Raw genomic sequence first — 20,600 nt, forward strand, 5'->3', positions numbered from 1 at the left:
GGTGGCATGGTGCCCAGTCACCACCAGCGCAGGTTCCGACAGTGGACTGCTTGCGCTGGCTACCGAGTCACCACCTCGTGCGGCTGCGGCCCTGGCCCTGGCCCTGGTAGCCACTGTAGGAGGCTACAGTGACAATGACCCCACAGAAAAAGGTGAAAACGTACGTTAGTCTCAAACCCAGAGACTATTGAAAACATTTGTATAATAGCTGCAGCCGATGGAGACTTGTTTCAGTTAATTGTCTCGCATTGAGTGAAATGAGACAAACCCAGTGAATGAGTGAAAACATTCGTGTAGTTGACATGGCTGCAAAGACTAATTTCATGTGACTAAAAAAAAAACAACAGAACAAAAAAACATTTGGTTGGCCAGTCATTGTGTGCCCAGCATTATGTAGGACCCTAGTTGGATGTGTGTGTGTTTTTGTACTCTAGCTCAAGAAATGATTTACTTCAAATGCTAGCAAATCTCAACTATAACCACAGTCACATGCCACATATCAACAACCCCAATTCAGTTCTAAACCTCTCATCCAGATCCCTCTCTCCTCCAGAGACATCTGTTCTATCAAAAGGTTTAACCTTTAGCCCCACACCTAAATTCAACCACACTGCCCTGGTTAAAGATCTCCTCTCGTTCACCCGGAACCTCAACTGGAAATATCACTTCACTACCCAAACACAGCCCCCAAATACTAGACCCAGTGTTGAACCTTGCCTAGAACAGTTCCAACCGCCTTCTCAAAGGGATCCTCCTCCCCTCCCCCAAAACCATCCCTTACAGACATTTCAGGAATTCCTCACATCCATTGTTGCCTCCCAGTCCTTCTTGAAGAACATCCCGACAACCCCCAACATCACCCCAGCTGAATCCCGTGCGATTAAGCAGATGAAAACAGACCGCTCTATTGTAATCCTTCCGGCGGATAAAGGCTCCACAACTGTGGTACTTGACCGTGTGGAGTATGTGGCAGAAGGACTGTGTCAACTCTCCGACACCTCAACCTACAAATCTGTTACCCAGGATCCCATTCCCTCCATCCAGACTGAGCTGCAGAAAATCCTAAAAATCCAAGGTCCCTCACAAGGCCTCACCAACGGCTTCCATAGACTTATTCACTCCACCTGAGCCACGTACCCCTACCTTCTACCTATTACACAAAATCCACAAAGAGAACCATCCTGGCCGTCCCATTGTAGCAGGCTTCAAAGCCCCAACAGAACGTATCTCAGCTCTGGTAGACCAACACCTCCGACGTATCACCCTCAGACTCCCATCCTACATCAAGGACACAAACCACTTCCTAGAACGCCTCAAATCCATTCCCACTCCTCTCCCACCTGAAACCTTTCTTGTCACCATAGATACTACATTCCTTTACACAAACATCCCACACACCCATGGTTTCTCTGCCCTTGAGCACTACCTCTCCCAACGCCCACCTGAAGATCTTCCAAAAACCTCGTTCCTTATCACACTTACCAACTTCATCCTCACCCATAATTACTTCACTTTTGAAGGCCAGACCTACAAACAAATCAGGGGAACTGCCATGGGAACCAGGATGCCTCCGTCCTCTGCCGACCTCTTCATGGGCCGCATGGAGGAGGCTTTCCTGAAGACCCAACAGCTGCTTCCCCTGGCCTGGTACAGGTTTATAGATGACTTCTTTGTGGTCTGGACTCATGGTGAAGAAACACTCCTTAATTTCCTCCATAACCTCAACTCCTTTTCGAATCTGAATTTCACCTGGTCCTTCTCCAAAACCTAAGCCACCTTCCTGGATGTTGACCTTCATCTTGTTGAAGCTCACATCCACACCTCTGTCCATATCAAACCCACCAACAAACAACAGTACCTTCACTTTGATAGCTGCCATCCATTCCACATCAAACGCTCCCTTCCCTACAGCCTAGGTATTCGTGGCAAACGTATCTGCTCCAGTGACGAATCCCTCAACAATTACACCAATAACCTGACCAGTGCTTTCCTCTCCCGCAACTATCCTGCAGACCTTGTCCACACACAGATCTCCCGAGCAATACATTCCTCCCCGTCCAACAACAATATTCCTACCCTCAGACCACACAGAAGCATCCCCCTTGTCACCCAATATTATCCTGGCCTCAAATACATCAATAAATTACTCCGCCAGGGATATGACTTTCTGAAGTCAACCCCTGAAATGAGATCATCCCTTGACAAAATTCTCCCCACACCACCCAGAGTTGCCTTTCGTCGTCCCCCTAACCTCCGTAACATGCTTGTTAAACCCTACAATATTCCCAGACTACCTTCTCTACCCAGCGGTTCCTACCCCTGTAACCGACCCCGCTGCAAAACCTGCCCCATGCATCCCCCCACAACCACCTACTCCAGCCCCACTACTGGTAAAACATACACAATTCAAGGCAGGGCCACGTGTGAAACTACACGTGTCATTTATCAGTTGACATGCCTGCACTGCACAGCCTTTTACATTGGTATGACAACAACTAAACTGGCTGAGCGCATGAACGGACACAGACGAACTGTCCGCCTAGGAGATGTCCAATACCCAGTAGCGGAGCATGCCCTCCAGCATAATTCTAGGGACCTAGGAACCTGCTACACCGTATGTGCCATTTGGCTTCTCCCACCCAACACCAGTCCCTCTGAACTAAGGAGATGGGAACTTCCACTCCAGCACATCCTTTCATCCCGCCATCCCCCTGGACTGAACCTACGTTAAACAACCTCACTCCCATTTACTTTTCAGTCTTCTCCTCTTTCCCTTTCCTCTTTAGCCATTCATGCATCTTTTCATCATACATCTTTATACTATACACCTCTTTACTTCTGTATGCATCCTCTTTGGTTTGAAGCTGGCACAGTACCTACAGTAGAATATCTTTGGCTTCCCTCTGACAACCATTCCTCCATCCTTGCTACCCTCCCTGTTGTCCTTTCCCTGTTGCTTCATAACCTGGGTTGTGAATAACTAAATCCACTTTCCCTTCTTCTCTTTCTTTCCCCTCTCTCCTCCCTGATGAAGGAACATTTATTCCGAAAGCTAGGAACTTAAATTTTCGGTTATTTTTTGTGTTTCTATCGGCTGTACTGAGCTGAGGTAAGTACTGGCCAGCCCCTCTATCTCTTTGTTAGTAAATGTACCTTAAAAGATAGATTAAGGAAGGGAAAATATAATTTTATAATATTTGTAGACTTACAGAAAACTTTTGACAATGTTGAGTGGAATACTCTCTTTGAAATTCTGAAGGTGGCATGAGTAAAATAACTTCCTGGCAGATTAAAACCGTGTGCCCGACTGAGACTTGAACTCGGGACCTTTGCCTTTCGCGAGCAAGTGCTCTACCATCTAAGCTACTGAAGTACGACTCATGCCTGGTACTCACAGCTTTACTTCTGCCAGTATCTCGTCTCCTACCTTCCAAAGTGTACAGAAGCTCTCCTGTGTTTTCATATCAGCACACACTCCGCTGCAGAGTGAAAATCTCATTCAGGGGTAAAATACTTAGACGAAAGGCTATTTACAGCAGACTGCAGTTACAAGAGTAGTGGGGTGCGAAAGTAAAGGAGGGGTTGAGAAGACAGTGGACAGGGCTACAGCCTATTCCCGACGTTATTTAACCTGTACACTGAGCAGGTAGTAAAGGAAACCAAATAAAAATTTGGGGTAGGAATTAAAGTTCAGGGAGAAGTAATAAAAACATTGAGGTTTGCCGATGACATTATAATTCTGTCAGAGATAGCAAAGGACTTCGAATAGCATTTGAACGGAATGACAATGTCTTGAAAGGAGGATATAAGATGAACATTAACAAAAGACAAACAAGGGCAATTGAATGTAGTTGAATTAAACCAGGTGATCCCGAATGAATTACATTATAATACAAGACACTTACAGTAGTAATCAATTTTGTTATTTGGGCAGCAAAATTAACTGATGAAGGCCAAAGTAGAGAGGATATAAAACATAGAATGGCATTGGTGAGAAAAACATTTCTGAAGAAAAGAAATTTGTCAACATCAGTATAGATTTAAGTGTTAGGAAGTCTTTTCTGAAGGTATTTGTGTGGAGTGTAGTCATATAGGAAAGTGATTCATGGTCGATAAGCTTTTTAGACAAGAAGAGAACAGAAGCTTCTGAAATGTGGTGCTACAGAAGAATGCTGAAGATTAGATGAGTAGATCATGTAAATAATGAGTAGGTACTGAATAGAATTGGAGAGAAAATAAATTTGTGACATCCTGACTATAAGAAGGAATTGTTTGATAGGGCAGATACTGAGGCATCAATGGATCACCAATGTAGTGATGGAGGGGGGAGGGAGAGAGAGAGAGAGAGAGAGAGAGAGAGAGAGAGAGAGAGAGAGAGAGAGTGTGTGTGTGTGTGTGTGTGTGTGTGTGTGTGTGTGTGTGTGTGTGTGTGTGTAAGGGGGGGGGGGGGGGTAAATGTAACAAGGGGAGTCTAAGAAATGAATATAGTAAGCAAAGTCAGAAGGATGCAGGCTGCAGTAGTTACTTGAAGATGAAGAGCCTTGCACATGATAGAGTAGTGTGGAGAGCTGCATCAAACTAGTCTTTGGACTGAAATTCACAACAACAGATGCAAAATTTCAAGACCCAGTATTAATGAAACTGAGCGAGGTGGTGCAGTAGTTATTTATTTATTTATGGTGTGGCATATATTAAGGCTTCTCAGATCACAAGAATAGTTATAATCAAACATTACTAAACTACTAATATCAGGATTTCAGCACAGCTGTACAGCTTGTTATAACACAAATGACAATATTTGCAGGTTAATACAAAGCATTTCATATATAGTTTATTACACTTTGGACTTTTGTAGTCACATGCAGGACATGTTGATACAATAAGAGCAACTATTTATTGTCACAGAGTGGTGATCTTGATTTGCCTCACTTGTTTCTGCACATCTTCCATGGCCTGTTTGGATGTGATTCAGGGTCATTCAGATAGCCTGAGCCTGGTCAAGTCCAGGGGCATCGACTGGATGCAGGGCAGTTTCAGGTATTGTGCAGGACATTTTTGTTGCCAACAGCATTTCCATTCACCGATGGTGAAGTCATTTTCAGTAAGAATCCTGGCTGTGATAAGAGTGGATTCTTTGATCGTAAATCTCATTTGCTGGACGGGGAGTATATTGTTCAGTTCTAGAAGTTCAAAGTTATCAATAATCTGTCTCATGTGTCCTCTGGATGGTGCTTAAGAACAGTTGCTGTGAGGCAAGTATCTAGAGACAAGAAGCAGAAGCAGCCAGATAATCTTGAAGATCTCCTGGCTAAACTGAATTTGTCACAACACATGAACTCATGCTATTCTTTTCAGGAAACCTTTTCTCCCCAGCTCTAAACTTTGTTCCTGCTATCAAAATTTGTCAAATCAATATTGGAGGTGTAGTGGTCAGCAACTAGGCTGGCATTCGGGAGGACAATGGTTCACATCCCCAGCTGGCTATCCTGAATTAAGTTTTCCATGATTTTGCTCCAGGCAAATACCAGGCCAGTTCCATTGAAGAGAGCATGGCTGATTTCCTCCCCCATATCACTTACTATTCTGAACTTGTGCTCCATCTCTAATGACTTCACGGTTGAAAGGACACTGAACTTTAATCTACCTACCTGTCTACCATATTAATCGAAAAATCTACATATGTTCTTCAGCCACTTGCATATTGCTCTCAAAGGCACTGTGAAGACAAGGTTTGACTGTTTACGGCAAACTCAGATACACTTAAGTAGTCATTCTTCTCAGGTGCCATAGGATTTACAATTGGAACAGGAAGAAACACTAACATGACGTGACATCATACTATGTACTTCCTGCCCCCATTTAACATGTGAAACCCAACTTGCAGTTTTCTCACATGACATGTTGAAAGCTTTGGATTGAGGCAGTCAGGTAGATGCAGTATTTGTTGATTTCTGAAAAGCATTTGACTCAGTATCACAGCTCTGTTTATTGTCAAAAGTTCAGTCGTACAGGGTATCAGGCAAAATTTATGACCTGGATTTAAGGATCTTTTGGTAGGGAGGATACAGTATGTTAACTAGGATGGAGAGTCATTGCCAGATGTACAAGTAACTTTGGTTGTGCTGCAAGGAAATGTGTTGGGGCCCTTACTGATCATGTTATAAATTAATGATCTTGCAGACAATATTAATAGTAACCTCAGACTTTCGGCAGATGATGCTTTATTTACAATGAAGTGCTGTCTGAAGGAAGCTGCATAAATATTCAGTCAGATCTTGATAAGATTTAAAAGTGGTGCAAAGATTGACAACTTGCTTTAAATGTTCAGGAACATAAAATTGTGCGCTTTACAAAATGAAAAAAAAAAAAGTTGTGTCCTATGACTATAATATCAATGAGTCACCATTGAAATTAACCATGTCATACAAATACCTGGGGTAACACTTTTTAGGGTTATGAAACGGTATGAACATTTAGGATCAGTTGCGTGTAAAGCAGTTGGTAGACCTTGGATTCCTAGTAGAATGCTAGGGAAGCACAGTAAGTCTACAAAGGAGATTGCTTACAAATGACTAACATGCTAGAATGTTGCTCAGGTGTACGTGAACCAAGTAGGATTACCAAAGGATACCGAATGTATACAGAGGAGAGTAGCGTTAATAGTCACAGGTTGGTTTGACCCCCAGAGAGATTGTTACAGTGATGCTGAAGAAACTGAACAGCCAGGTTCTTGAAGACAGAGCTAAACTTTCCCAAGTCGATCTACTAACAAAGTTTCAAGAACTGGCTTCAAATGATGACTGTAGAAGTATACTGCAGCCACATATTACTCACACATATTACTCACATAGGGATTGTGAGGACAAGATTAGAATAATTATAGCACACACAGATGCATTCAGACATTCATTCTTCCCCCCCCCCCCCCCCCCCCCCCCCCCCTCCATACATGAATGGAATGGGAAGCAGCCCTAATAACTGGTACAATGGGACATACTCTTTGCCATGCACTTTGCAGAGTATGACTAGATGTAGATGCAGAAACATCCTAATGGTCAGAAGGCAGCCATAGAAACACCTGTAATATGTCTCTCATGTATTATGTAACAAGTTGATACATCATAATGAACTGTTGTGCATATATAGTAGTCCATGAATCAAGTAACACACCAAACAAAAGCTGGGGCATGGAGGAGCCAACCAGCATATAAACTAGACTGATAAGCAGCTGAGCTTTCAGACAGTGGCTCTGTTCAGAGCTAATGGTGTAGCTGTGTTTATGTGTGTCTGTTTTGTTTTAATTACATCTGAAGAAGAACATTGCTCAAAACCTGAGCTGTAAACCTGTCAGCTGCCCCTGTACCTGTTATATGTTTAGTGTTTCTTTAAGTTCTCTGCATTATTAGTATTCCATCCAGAGCTTTCCAGTATCATATTCAATCAAACAAAATTTATTTAAGAGTAAGAGTAACAAAGGACTCACCTAATAGTAGAAGCTTTAAGTCAACAAATGCATGTAAACAAGCCTTGGAACTACATATGGTTTTGTTGGCGAGTTGTTATTTTTACTCTTAAATTATTTATTTTCCAGCAGAACTTCCATTGCCAAATAAAACTAATGATATCTGTGACTATATTGATCTCAATCACACTAGAGTTGGGTTAACATGTCACCAGTTCGACCATTATTTCTTTTTGAGCTACCCGAAATCCTTTGTCATGCATCAGGTATGAAAACAGCAAAGAATAGACTTTTGCACAGCAAAATCATCTTCATAATAATTAATTTGTGGATAAACTTAAAAAAAAATACTTTGTTTCCAATGACATTGTTTTGAAAATTGCAGATGTTTGCTACTTGGACCATATGGGAGCGACACTATACTCAGAGAGTCAAATTAAAGCTGTGCAAGAGGATCTTTTGTCTAACGTGTATGGGAATCCTCATTCTTTAAGTACATGCAGCCGCTATTGTACAGATGTTGTGGATCAAGTACGATTCAGGTAAGTACAAAACATTGTATGTCACAATTTAGTTTTGGTAGCTGTGATAAGATAATGATCTGATTTTTTTGGCAGAGCAACAGAATACAACTATTGTTGTCATCTTCAGTCTAAATACTGGTTTAATGTGATTGTCCATGCTAACGTCTTCACCTTCACATAACTATTGCAATCTACCTCAATTTGGACCTGCTTAATCTATCCAGGCCATGGTCCCCCTCTGCAATTTTTAGTCCTTACACTTCCTTCCTTTACCAAGCTGACAATTCCTTGATGCCTCAAGATGTTTCGTATCAATCGATCCCTTACTTTAGTCAAATTGTGCTACAGACTTCTGTTTTCCTTAATTTAATTCAGTACCTCACCATTAATTTATCAATCTTCCCACCTAATTTTCAGCATTCATCCGTTACACCACATTTCAAAAACGTATATTCTCTTGTTTTCTGAACTGCTTATTGTCCACATTTCACTTTCACGCAAGGCTATACTCCATGCAAATGCCGTCAAAAAAGATTCCCTTACAATTTTTCAATATTAACAAATTTCCCTTTCATGAAAAATTATTTTCTCGCTACTCCCAGTCTGCATTTCACATTCTCTTTACTTCAGCCACATAGTATCCCATCATAGGTGATACACACATGAGAAGAGAAACATGCTCAGGTACCCTAGAAAAATAGAACTTTATTTCTGACACAGACAGTTCACATCAACGGTTGGTGCTGGGTAACAACAGAAAACCACTTTCAAGTGAAGGTGATGAAAAGATTGTCCCAATACACTGAAGGTCTGTCACTGACACAGTTACAGTTGTGAAGGTTTCAGCTCAAGTAACACTGCCGTGGGATGAGTCCGTGTACGGAGATACTGGCACTGCGTGCAGATCCCCTGGTGAGTGCTGCACTCTGTCAAGTAGGTCGGCTGCACTCGTGCTGGTGAGTCAAGACGCCACTGTCGGGATGAGAATTTGCATTGGCTGCTATGCGATGTTCTGTAAAGGCCGTCTAGCAGAGGTGTACTAGGAAATTGTCTAGTACAATGCTGCTGGAGGAAAACTAGTGCTGGCATAACAGTGCCGTATCTGACAGATGTGGTGTCTGCAGACACAGTAGCACCTGTCACAGGCCGGATGGGCTGCAGTTGAATTTCAGGCGTCTTAACAGGGCGGCAGCTGAGAGCACCTGGTTGTGTGGCTCGATTATGAGGCACTAGATACCGAAGGCCTTCGTCACTTATTTTGCTGTACAAATGCATTGGATTCCTCTTTTGCCTGCTGATGTACAGATTGAATAACATTAGAGAGAGGCTAAAGTCATGTCTCTTTTTTCTTCTCAACTACTACTTCACTTATCTGTTGTAAAGCAGCAAGCAGTTAATAGTCTGTGATGAAGTCAGTGTAAATGTTCTAAAGGATTTAAACAGGAAAACCTTATTTGAGTCCTGCAGTTTGATCTCAGAAATTAACTTTCCAACACAGGTGGGTAAAGGATCTTGAATGATAATGTTTTCTTTGGTGAAACTCAACGCAAGAAAATAACTGTTTACCCAGTAACAAATACTTTCTGATCATGGAGCTCAGTTAGGATAAATAAGATAGTGCCTTGCAGTATGAATACTCCTCATTTGCAATCAGTTGGAATAATTAGTCACTCCAACACAAATGCTTTTAAGAACAGTTTACCTGAAATGGCCCAGGATGGCTTTTGCAATGAATAAAATACTAACATAAAATTTAATCTATTCCATGATAACTTCATATCATTATTTGAGAACGGCTTTTCACATAAGCTGATGTGAAAGGACATTGAACAGTGATGTAAAAAAGCCATGGATCAGCAGAGGGATTAAAGTATCTTGTGAAAGGAAAACGGAAGTGTATCTGTTGGCAAGAGCAAGTAGAGATCCTGCGGTAGTTGCACACTACAAAACTACTCAAAACTACTAGGAAATGTTATGAAAGAATCTTGAAACATGCACATAATATCAGACATCAGCAAGTTTGGCAACAGACTTAAGGCTATATGGAGTGTACTGAAACAAGAGATTGGACAACCCAAAATTCATTTTGATAGTTTTTCCAATAGACTGCTTCAGATTGTTCCCATATGATAAGCCCTGTCTTGTCCGAAATATGTAATGCAGCACTAACAGAAGGCATTTTTCAAGAAAGACTGAAATATGCCGTTGTCAAACACCTCTTTAAGAGAAATGATAGGAGAGATGTCGTTAACTACTGACTTGTTTCACTGCCGATATCATTTTTCAAATTTTTTGAGAAGGTGACGTATTCTAAAATAGTATCTCACCTTAGCAAGAATAATATCCTCAGCAAATAACAGATTGGATTTCAGATGAATTGCTCTACTGAGAATGCAATTTACATGTTCACTCACAAATTTTACAAGCAATAAATAGTAATATAGTGTTGAATGGTATTTCTGTGATCTAACTAAGGCATTTAACTGTGGAAATCACAGTATTCTCCTAGATACGTTGAAGTTTTATGGGATTGATAGTATAGCCAACCAATGGATAATGTAATATCTAACAAAAAGAATGCAGAAAGTTGTACTTAATAATTAAAGCAATATAGTCTGGAGACATCATTCTGACTGGGGAGAAATCACAAATGGGTTCCCCAAGTCTCAGTCTCGGGCCCCACTATCGTTGCTTATACATGTAAACCATCTTCCATCTAATGTACAATAAGCATAATTAATTCTTTTTGCCGATGACACTGGTATTGTAGCATACATACAGAAACAAGAAATGGTAAACAAACTCTTAAAAGTTTCATTGACTGGTTTTCTGCGAATACTTTTACCCTCAATTTTAAAAAAACACAACATGTTCAGTTCTGTACATGTAAATGTACTACACCAGTGATAAGTGCAACAAATGCTGAGAAAATATTAAATAGGGTGGAAACTTTGAAATTTTTAGGTGTTCATATTGATGAGAATTTAAACTAAAAAACCTTTTGGAACTTGTAGAACTCTTAGAACATTTGCACTTAGAATCATTGCAAATCTTGAGAAGGGACTATTTTCATTCAGTAATGTCATGTGGAATAATGTTCTGGGGTAACTCATCTTTAAGAAAGAAAGTCTTCATTGCTCAAAAATGTGTTGTAAGAATATGTGGGGCTCCCCCATGATTATCTTGTAGACATTTGTTTAAGGAATTTGGTGTTCTGATATTTATTCCCTCATGAAGTTTGTTGTAAATGATCCACTGCAGTTGAAAAGGTACAATGATGTCTATAATTACAATACCAGAAGAAAAATGGTATTCATTACTCCCCATTAATGTTGTCCTTAGCACAGAGAGGGTTCAAATGCTGCAGCTACAATTTTTGATAACTTACCCAGTGATACAATGTTTGACAGACAGCAGAGTAAAATTTGAAAACAAACTAGGTAGTTTCTCCTTGACAACTCATTTTATCCTGCAGTAATAATTTCTGTTGCTGTAATGTGTAAACAGTTGTGGATGGGAATTACTAACTCATGTAGCCACATTTACAAATTAATTTTTGATGTGAATGTAAAATGAGTTTTTCCACATCTTTAGGATTTATCATTGAAATGATTCATGGAATATGAAACAAACAAACTGACTGACTGACTGACTGACTGACTAACTAGCATGCTCTTCAAGGCAGTCTGGTTTCTGTGTAAGTTGTTAATAACTTGTTGCTTCTTGTATTTTACCCCTGCTACCTTCAGAATTTCAAAAAGTTTATTCCATTTAGCATTGTCAAAAGATTTCTTTAAGTTTACAAATGCTATAAATGTAGGTTTGCCTCTCTTCAGGCTATGTGTCAGTATGCGTTCACATGTTTTTGTATTTCTCTGAAACTTGAACTGATCTTCCCTGGGACCAGTTTTTTGATTCTTCTCTAAATAATTTTTGTCTGTATTTTGCAACCATCACTTTTTAAACTGATAGTTCGGTAATATTCACATAAAACAGATACGTCTCATGCCAGAGATTCAAGTAACAATCAACTAACTAAACAAGAATAGATAATAGTAATGTTAAAAAAATGTAGTTACTGTTTATAAGAGGTGCCAGAAGTGGTGGCCAAGGGCATCCAGTCATCGCTGACTTCATGTGATGATGATATGAGCAACACATTGTAATGTGTGATGTTAATTTCTCTAGTAATATTCCATTTAAGATCATCTACTGTGTGAGGATTGTCAGCATACACTTTGCTTTTTAGTGTGCCACGTAAATAAAGCTCTCACAGTGTTAAGTTCAGGGACCTCAGGGGTCAGATGTGTATACTGACAAGCCTGTCTTCAGGGGACACAGTGATATGGGCTATACTTTGATTGTATGTGAGAGTGGCTGTTCCATATTTTTAGAATATTGCATACAGCTTCTCTACATGTCTTAATTGTGCATAGATATTGCGCACTGTTTAAGGTGTAATTGAAAAATATGGGGTGAATAACACACATTCTGGACAGTGCGTATCAAACACCTATCTTCTCTGAGTGAGGAGGTCCATGTGCAGATTATGTGGGATGGGATGTCCTGCAACTGGTATCTGCTATTCTGGGAGTTTACATAACCTGACAAATGAAACCAGGCATCTGTCATGAAGCAAGCAAGGGGTCCAAATAACTGTTAGTAATTTATGTTAATAGCCAGTTACAAGAACAACCTCCTTTTTTTTCCTGATCCTCAGTTAGCACATGACAACACGGTGTACGAGATACAGTAGCCTGCTATGGTAACCTCCTTACTGACTTGCAGGGACTTCTCGTAATGCCCATGCAAATTTTGTCTACAGTTTCAGGGGTCCTTTCTGTCAGTACCTATTCCTCTGCACATTCTGAATGGATCCTACAGTCCTCTATTTCTTGTGCAGATCTTGAATAGTGCTGGTCGTCGGGAGCTTCCTACCGGTATGCTTCACTTGAAATTATTTATTTATGTTCCTTGATGTAGCTGTCTTTATGTCACATTTCACAATATAATGCAAACTCCCATTTCTGTAACAACTTAGCAGTATGTGCTCCTGATGGCAGCTGTCACATCAACATACAGCAACACTCAACTGTCTGATAAAACACAGTGTAGCCAACTTTTGAGACAGTGTTGTCACTTCACAAGCAATTCGACTACAGATGATCACACGGTATGTGAGGTGTGCTGGTTGTATGTGGGAGACCTTGTATCTTTTGTATAATTTTTCTACACTCCTGGAAATGGAAAAAAGAACACATTGACACCCGTGTGTCAGTCCCACCATACTTGCTCCGGACACTGCGAGAGGGCTGTACAAGCAATGATCACACGCACGGCACAGCGGACACACCAGGAACCGCGGTGTTGGTCGTCGAATGGCGCTAGCTGCACAGCATTTGTGCACCGCTGCCGTCAGTGTCAGCTAGTTTGCCGTGGCATACGGAGCTCCATCGCAGTCTTTAACACTGGTAGCATGCCACGACAGTGTGGACGTGAACCGTATGTGCAGTTGATGGACTTTGAGCGAGGGCGTATAGTGGGCATGCGGGAGGCCGGGTGGACGTATCGCCGAATTGCTCAACACGTGGGGCGTGAGGTCTCCACAGTACATTGATGTTGTCGCCAGTGGTCGGCGGAAGGTGTACGTGCCCGTCGACTTGGGACCGGACCACAGCAACGCAAGGATGCACGCCAAGACCGTAGGATCCTACGCAGTGCCGTAGGGGACCGCACCGCCACTTCCCAGTAAATTAGGGACACTGTTGCTCCTGGGGTATCGGCGAGGACCATTCGCAACTGTCTCCATGAAGCTGGGCTACGGTCCCACACACCATTAGGCCTTCTTCCGCTTACGCCCCAACATCGTGCAGCCCGCCTCCAGTGGTGTCGCGACAGGCGTGAATGGAGAGACGAATGGAGACGTGTCGTCTTCAGCGATGAGAGTCGCTTCTGCCTTGGTGCCAATGATGGTCGTATGCGTGTTTGGCGCTGTGCAGGTGAGCGCCACAACCAGGACTGCATACGACCGAGGCACACAGGGCCAACACCTGGCATCATGGTGTGGGGAGCGATCTCCTACACTGGCCGTACACCTCTGGTGATCGTCGAGGGGACACTGAATAGTGCACGGTACATCCAAACCGTCATCGAACCCATCGTTCTACCATTCCTAGACTGGCAAGGGAACTTGCTGTTCCAACAGGACAATGCACGTCCGCATGTATCCCGTGCCACCCAACGTGCTCTAGAAGGTGTAAGTCAACTACCCTGGCCAGCAAGATCTCCGGATCTGTCCCCCAGTGAGCATGTTTGGGACTGGATGAAGCGTCGTCTCACGCGGTCTGCACGTCCAGCACGAACGCTGGTCCAACTGAGGCGCCAGGTGGAAATGGCATGGCAAGCCGTTCCACAGGACTACATCCAGCATCTCTACGATCGTCTTCATGGGAGAATAGCAGCCTGCATTGCTGCGAAAGGTGGATATACACTGTACTAGTGCCGACATTGTGCATGCTCTGTTGCCTGTGTCTATGTGCCTGTGGTTCTGTCAGTGTGATCATGTGATGTATCTGACCCCAGGAATGTGTCAATAAAGTTTCCCCTTACTGGGACAATGAATTCACGGTGTTCTTATTTCAATTTCCAGGAGTGTATATACTCCTCCCACCTTTCAGCTTTCCCTCCTTTGCTTAGTACTGGCATACCACCTGAGGTGTTGATATTCTTCTTCTTCTTCTTGCGTTACAGCCTCTGTAGGACCACGAGTAGCCCCTTCGTGGACTGCATTTTCCACTTCATTCTTTCTCTTCTCCTCTCCCACTCTTCTTCCGAGATCTTCAGTTTCCATTTCTCCTGGCAGCTCCACTGGTGACATTCTAATCTTTTCCTGTATTCTTCTCTGTCACTGATCTCCGGCATATTTGTCGGTGTATATTTGTTCCTCCAATTTTCCTTTCCTTCGACCTCGTTCCCAAATTCCAACCAGTCCTTCCGAAGCTCAACAATCTACTTGGTTCCTGTCTTTCCCCTTGTCCTCCCTGTTATTTCCCACACTCTCTTCGTCATTCTGTCCATACTCATCCTATCTACATGCCCAGCAAACCTTGCCCTTTTGAGTCTGATTTCCCCGGATATTGTTCTCATGTTCCGGTACAATTCTTCCCTAGGTCTTCGCATCCACCTCTTTTGGGACCTAGTATTTTTCTCAGTATTTTCCTCTCTTCTTTTTCTAGTTGCTCTGCCCCATTTTTTCCTAGTTCATTATCTCAGCAGCATATAATACTGCATTCCTCACTGCTGCCTTGTAGTGGCTTATCTCATATTCTTTTTATTGTATACCTCTCTCGTCATGCAGAAGGCTGACCTCATCTTCTTTATATTCTCTGTTATTCCCTCCTTGCTCCTGTTCCTTCCTGTTATAAATTCTCCCAGGTATTTAAATTTGCACAGTGCCTTCCATTGTTTCCAGGTTGCAGTGGTGTTTAATGTCTTTGTCTTGTTATAGGCGATCCTCAGTCCCACCTTTCTCGCTACCTTACTTAAGTTGTCGAGTTGCGTCTTTGCGTCTTCTTCTGTCTCACTTACTATTGCTATGTCATCTGCAAAGGCTAGGCAGTCCACTTGAGCCCTGTTGTTCTTTTTGTCCCCCACATGGGTCTTTGGTATTCCCATTTCCTCGTTTATTGCTCTGCACTGCCTGATCACTTCGTCCAGTGCTATACTGAACAACAATGGTGACAATTCATCTGCCTGTTTAACACCAGTCTTGATCTCAAATTCTTCTGACAGTGCTCCTCTGAATCTCACCCCTTGCTTTTGTGTCTGTCAGAATTTCTTTTATGAGCTCTTGTGTAGTTCCATCAAGTCCTCTGTTCTTCAGGATCCTAACAAGAGTGTCTGTCGATGGAGTCATATGCCTTTGTGAAGTCCACGAAGGTTATTACTGTGTTATTGCTTTTTAAGGCCCTATGTTCTATCAGTTGCTTCAGGATAAATATCTGTTCTACACAACCTCTTCTCTTCCTGGATCTCACTTGGTAGTCGCCAACTGTACTTTCTACCTGTTCTTTTACTCTCTTGAGCAATAGTTTTGACAGCCCCTCGTATCCGACCTCTAGTAGCAATATTCCTCTGCAGTTGTTTGCATCTCTCTTGTCCTCCTCCTTATGTATTGGTACTACAATTGCAGTCTTCCATCCTTCTGGCAACTTCTTTGTTCTCAAAATCTGGTGAATTATGTTGGTCATGTTGTCTGTTGCTTTGTTGCCTCCCCACTTTATCATCTCGGCTGCTATACCATCTTCTCCAGTTGCCTTATTATTCTTCAGATCGCTTATGGCATGTGTGACTTCATCCCTGGTTGGAGGATGTGGCTCTGTCTCGTCTTTGTCAGTCGCCAATTCCAGCTCTTCTTCAGGTGGTTCACAGTTCAGCAGGTCATGAAAGTGCTCTGCAAAAATCCGACAGTTCTCCTTTGCACTGACAGCCAGCTCCCCTTTCTTATCCCTTATAAACAGTTCTCTATCCTTGTATCCAACCAGACTCATTTTGAATTTCCCAAAAAAGTGTCTGCTGTTGTTTTTCCTGAAGTTGGTCTCAATCTTGTTCAGTTCCTGCTTCATCTTCTGTCTTCTGGTCCATCTTACTGTTCGGGCTGCTTCCTTTCTTACTCTTAAGAAAACTTCCCATTTTTCCGGGTCCTTCTTGCTGCTCCAGTCTCTCGAGGCTTTCCTGCGAGTCTCTACCGCTTCCTCGCATTCCTTGTTCCACCACCAGTGCTTCAGTTTCTTTTCTTCCTTTCCCCACAGTTCAGCCTGTTTCGCCATATTTGGCTTCATGTCGTCCCATTCATTGAATGATTCAATTCCTTTCTCATATCTGGATTGATTGTGTCTTAATTTGTTTCTGTCTACCTTTTTGTTTACTGTTCTTCTATTCGTCTGTAGCAGTCTGTCCCTGTTTGGAATCCAAAGATACTTAACTTCTGTAAGATAGTGATCCGATTCTATTCTTGTGTTCTTCCTGACATTTGTGTTCATGATGTCTCTACATTTGTCCAGCTGATTGCTATGTGGTCAATTTGGAATTCCCTGAGACGGGTGCATGGGTTTGCCCATGTCTTTTTCTTACACGGTTTGGCCATGAAATGTGTTGTCATCAGTCTCATTTTGTGTTCTCGACACAGTTCAATTAGCCTTTCTCCATTTTTGTTTGTCCGCTGGTGTTCAGGGTACTCGCCCACTACTCCTTTATGTTGCTTCTCTCTTCCAATCTGTGCATTATAATCTCCTACTAGTATCTTTACATGTCTATATGGTACGTTTTTCAGTGTATCATCTATCTCTTCCCAGAAACCATCAGCAACTTTCTTGTCTTTCCTGTTCTTGTCATTTGTAGGTGCATGTTCATTTATTATTGTATACTTTTTGTTCCCTGCTTGAAAAGTCAGTGTTGATGTTCTTTCTGGCCTGCTCTTCATTTCAGTTATGCCATCCTCGTATCTCTTGTCTACTATGAACCCTGTACCAAAGCATCTAGGTGCATGTCTTGCCTTTCCCACTTTACCTCCTGGTTTCCCCTTCAGTATTATGAAGCCTTCTGACTTCACTGTGTCTTCGTCAGTGTATCTTATTTCTTGCATCGCTAATATTCCAGTGCTTCTCTCTTTCATCTCATCTATTATCTGTTTAAGTTTACCAATCTTAATCATTGTCTGTATATTTATGGTTCCAATTCTGAAAGTCTTTTTAGTTTTAATCTTCTTTGAGGTTCTTGGGAGCTCTGACTCTTCCCTTATGCACTTTTTGGCAGGTCCCCCAGAATCCGAATGCCTGCTTGTGTCGACCTTGGTCAACGGGGGATTGTCCCCCTAGGAATCTCGATTTCATAGTGCGATCCGTTCCATGAGCTAAAAAGTTTTTTGATGGGACGGCTCATGTCCGTCCAGTTATACAACTGAAGTTGTTAGCCCCAGAAGATGTGTTTAGGCCGCCCCTGACATGGGGACAAAGATGCCTTTGGTAGCCACCCCTAACATGGAGTACCGCTGCTACCTGATATGTTTCAGTGGCTCTTCCGCCCGCCTTCGAGACCATTGGCTGGGCTTCGCCTGTAACCCTAGGTAGGGGCCCTAACTGGGTGCTACCATCCGGAACCAGATGGACCCAGGTTTTTTTACGAGGTTATTACTCCTCCCCCTCCTCCTTCCCCATGACTTGCAAGATGGGGCTCCGGGCTTGGGGCCGGCAATGGCGGTACCACCTCAATGAAGTTGCCGGATAATGCGTATATCCCCCCCTGCGGGTCCGGGGGTTAGAATAGGCCTGAGGTATTCCTGCCTTTCGTAAGAGGTGACTAAAAGGTGTTGATATTCATATAGTTACTTCTCTTTTCTCCATAGGTTTGTTTAGTTTTCCCTAGTCATTCATACTTTTACAGCTTAGCATTTCTTGCCTAGTCATTCCTGCTCTGTCAATTTACACTTCCCAGCAATTTCATTTTTTGGACGTCTGTGTTCCCTTCTGCTGTTTCATTCTTTACATTTTTATATTTTCTCCTTTCAACATTTGGACTTAATATCACATGCATTATATGAGAATTTCTGCTGGGCCTTGTCATTTTGTGTGTTTCACCTCCTGCTGTCTTCACATTTTCATCTCTCAAGTCTATCTACTCATCTTCTATTGTGTTCCTTATCTCTATTTCAGTTAGTAGTTGCCTAATGCTTTCTTCGAAACTGTCAACAACGTATTGTTCTTTCCATTTATCCAGGTTCCATGTGCTTAAATTTTTAAGTTTCTGAAATTTCTTCAGTTTTAATCTGCAGTTCATAACCAGTAAATCATGGTCAGAGTCAACGTCTGCACCTAAAAATGTATTCCAGTTTTGTATCTGGTTTCAAAGTCTGTCTTACCATTAATCTCCATCTCTTCCATGTACACAACTCACTTTTATGATTTTTAAACGCCTGTTCCATCTGAAGCCTGAAGGTCAGCCATGTTTTTCCTCCCAGATTGGTAAAATTCAGCAATGTACAACAAACGTATATAAGCCTTCAGCTCACTCGTGGTCATTTCCTTCATAAAATAGTAATTTGCAACTACTTCACAAGCTGCTTTCATTTTTGCAGTTTGCAAGTTTGTGTATTTCAAGATAATACTAAGCATATTTCCACTGCAAAACAGACCCCAGCATTCAAGCTCTGTCATTGCTAATCTTGCCACCAAACTCACATCAGGCAGGATATTTTCAGAACATGTCTGAACTTGTTGTTGAGGTAGATTTTTGTGCCACTTGGACCCATTTTCACCAAAATAAAATGAACTGCGTACCTGATTTTCTGATCGCTTGACTAATTCTGGTAACGCAGCATTGTGGGCAGGTTTGTAGCCCATTTGGTCGTGTATTATCTTCTTTGTCACTGCATTCACTTCCATCTTGCTCAGCCCCACTACTGCTATTGCACTCACGTACACAATCTTTATTTTCACTGTCATCTGTCATCAATTTATTCTCACTGTCTGATAATTCCATCAGCCGATGATGCATATCCTCAGCCTCCCATTCTTCATTATCCATTTCGACTAAAAACACCAAAAAACATTAATGAACACCAAAAAACATTCATGAAAAAAGATAAATTGAAAAATGGCACAGAAATCCTGCTTTGTGGCTGTGGAAAGGTCAAAAATACCCTCCCACAATTTGCACTCATTTTTTTCCTTTCCCAAATGACAGCCATCTGAGTGCATGCACACATTATGGAGGGGAGTTCAATAATTAGAGTTACTGAGACCTTCAACAATGTGCAACTGCGCAACAAAGAACTGACAACAAAACAAAATGAGTGGAGTCAAATTGACCCTACTATATCCTCGCAGGGTTAAGGAAAAAGTGTTCTACGTTCTTACAGAAGATGGCACTGGTGAAACTAGAAAATAAGTCCTATAAACATACATGTGAAAAAAAGTACTCATTTAGACGTGTACCATTCTGTCCTTTGATAGCCTCTGGCTGTTGACATTACAGGAAATGCTCAACATGGTTACTAATCAGTGTTACACATGCTTCTCAAATAGAAATGAACTCGTCTGAACACGCTTGGTGGAGCTCGGTTTTGGTCAGATGCACAATGTGGATGTAGCTGTAATGTGTACACTGTCAACAAGTGCGGAATAAACTGTTGCATATGAATTTTCCCGTAGAAAAAAAATCTAAGGCTTTAGGGTCAACTGAATATGGAGGCCACACTACAGGACCTACTTTAGCAATCCATAGCTCGCTAAATGACTGTGATAGCTACTGCTGTGTGAGGTGTAGAAAATGGAGCAGTGCCTGAGTGTCCATAAGCCACATCCATTGTCCATGTCTACTCAGACAAGAACTCTATTTCATGGTTTACATGTTTGTTCTCTTGTAATGGAGTCAATAGTCTTATTATAATGCCAGCACAACCCTAGGACCTCAGAGTGATACACATAGAATGGTTGGTATGGGAGACAGTGGTCACTCGTAATGTAGCAGACCAAGACATACCATAGTGAAGAGATCAATAACTTAGTTATGAAGCTACACGATAACGCATTATGTTTTACCATCAAATTTGAAAGTTT

At 42.1% G+C, this 20,600-nt stretch overlaps 1 protein-coding gene across 4 annotated transcripts in view; it reads left to right on the forward strand.

Moving 5' to 3' along the window:
• LOC126293317 (molybdenum cofactor sulfurase 3) overlaps positions 1-20,600 on the forward strand; it is a 151,285-nt gene that overhangs the window by 21,429 nt on the left and 109,256 nt on the right. For all 4 annotated transcript variants that reach the window (XM_049986465.1, XM_049986462.1, XM_049986463.1 and 1 more), the window contains exon 2: positions 7,848-8,004. In XM_049986465.1, the coding sequence (XP_049842422.1) occupies positions 7,868-8,004 (137 nt within the window). In that variant the 5' untranslated portion in view covers positions 7,848-7,867. The remainder of the gene's footprint in view (positions 1-7,847; positions 8,005-20,600) is intronic.

Source organism: Schistocerca gregaria, chromosome 10 (genome assembly GCF_023897955.1).
Source record: "Schistocerca gregaria isolate iqSchGreg1 chromosome 10, iqSchGreg1.2, whole genome shotgun sequence".
Classification (NCBI taxonomy): domain Eukaryota; kingdom Metazoa; phylum Arthropoda; class Insecta; order Orthoptera; family Acrididae; genus Schistocerca; species Schistocerca gregaria.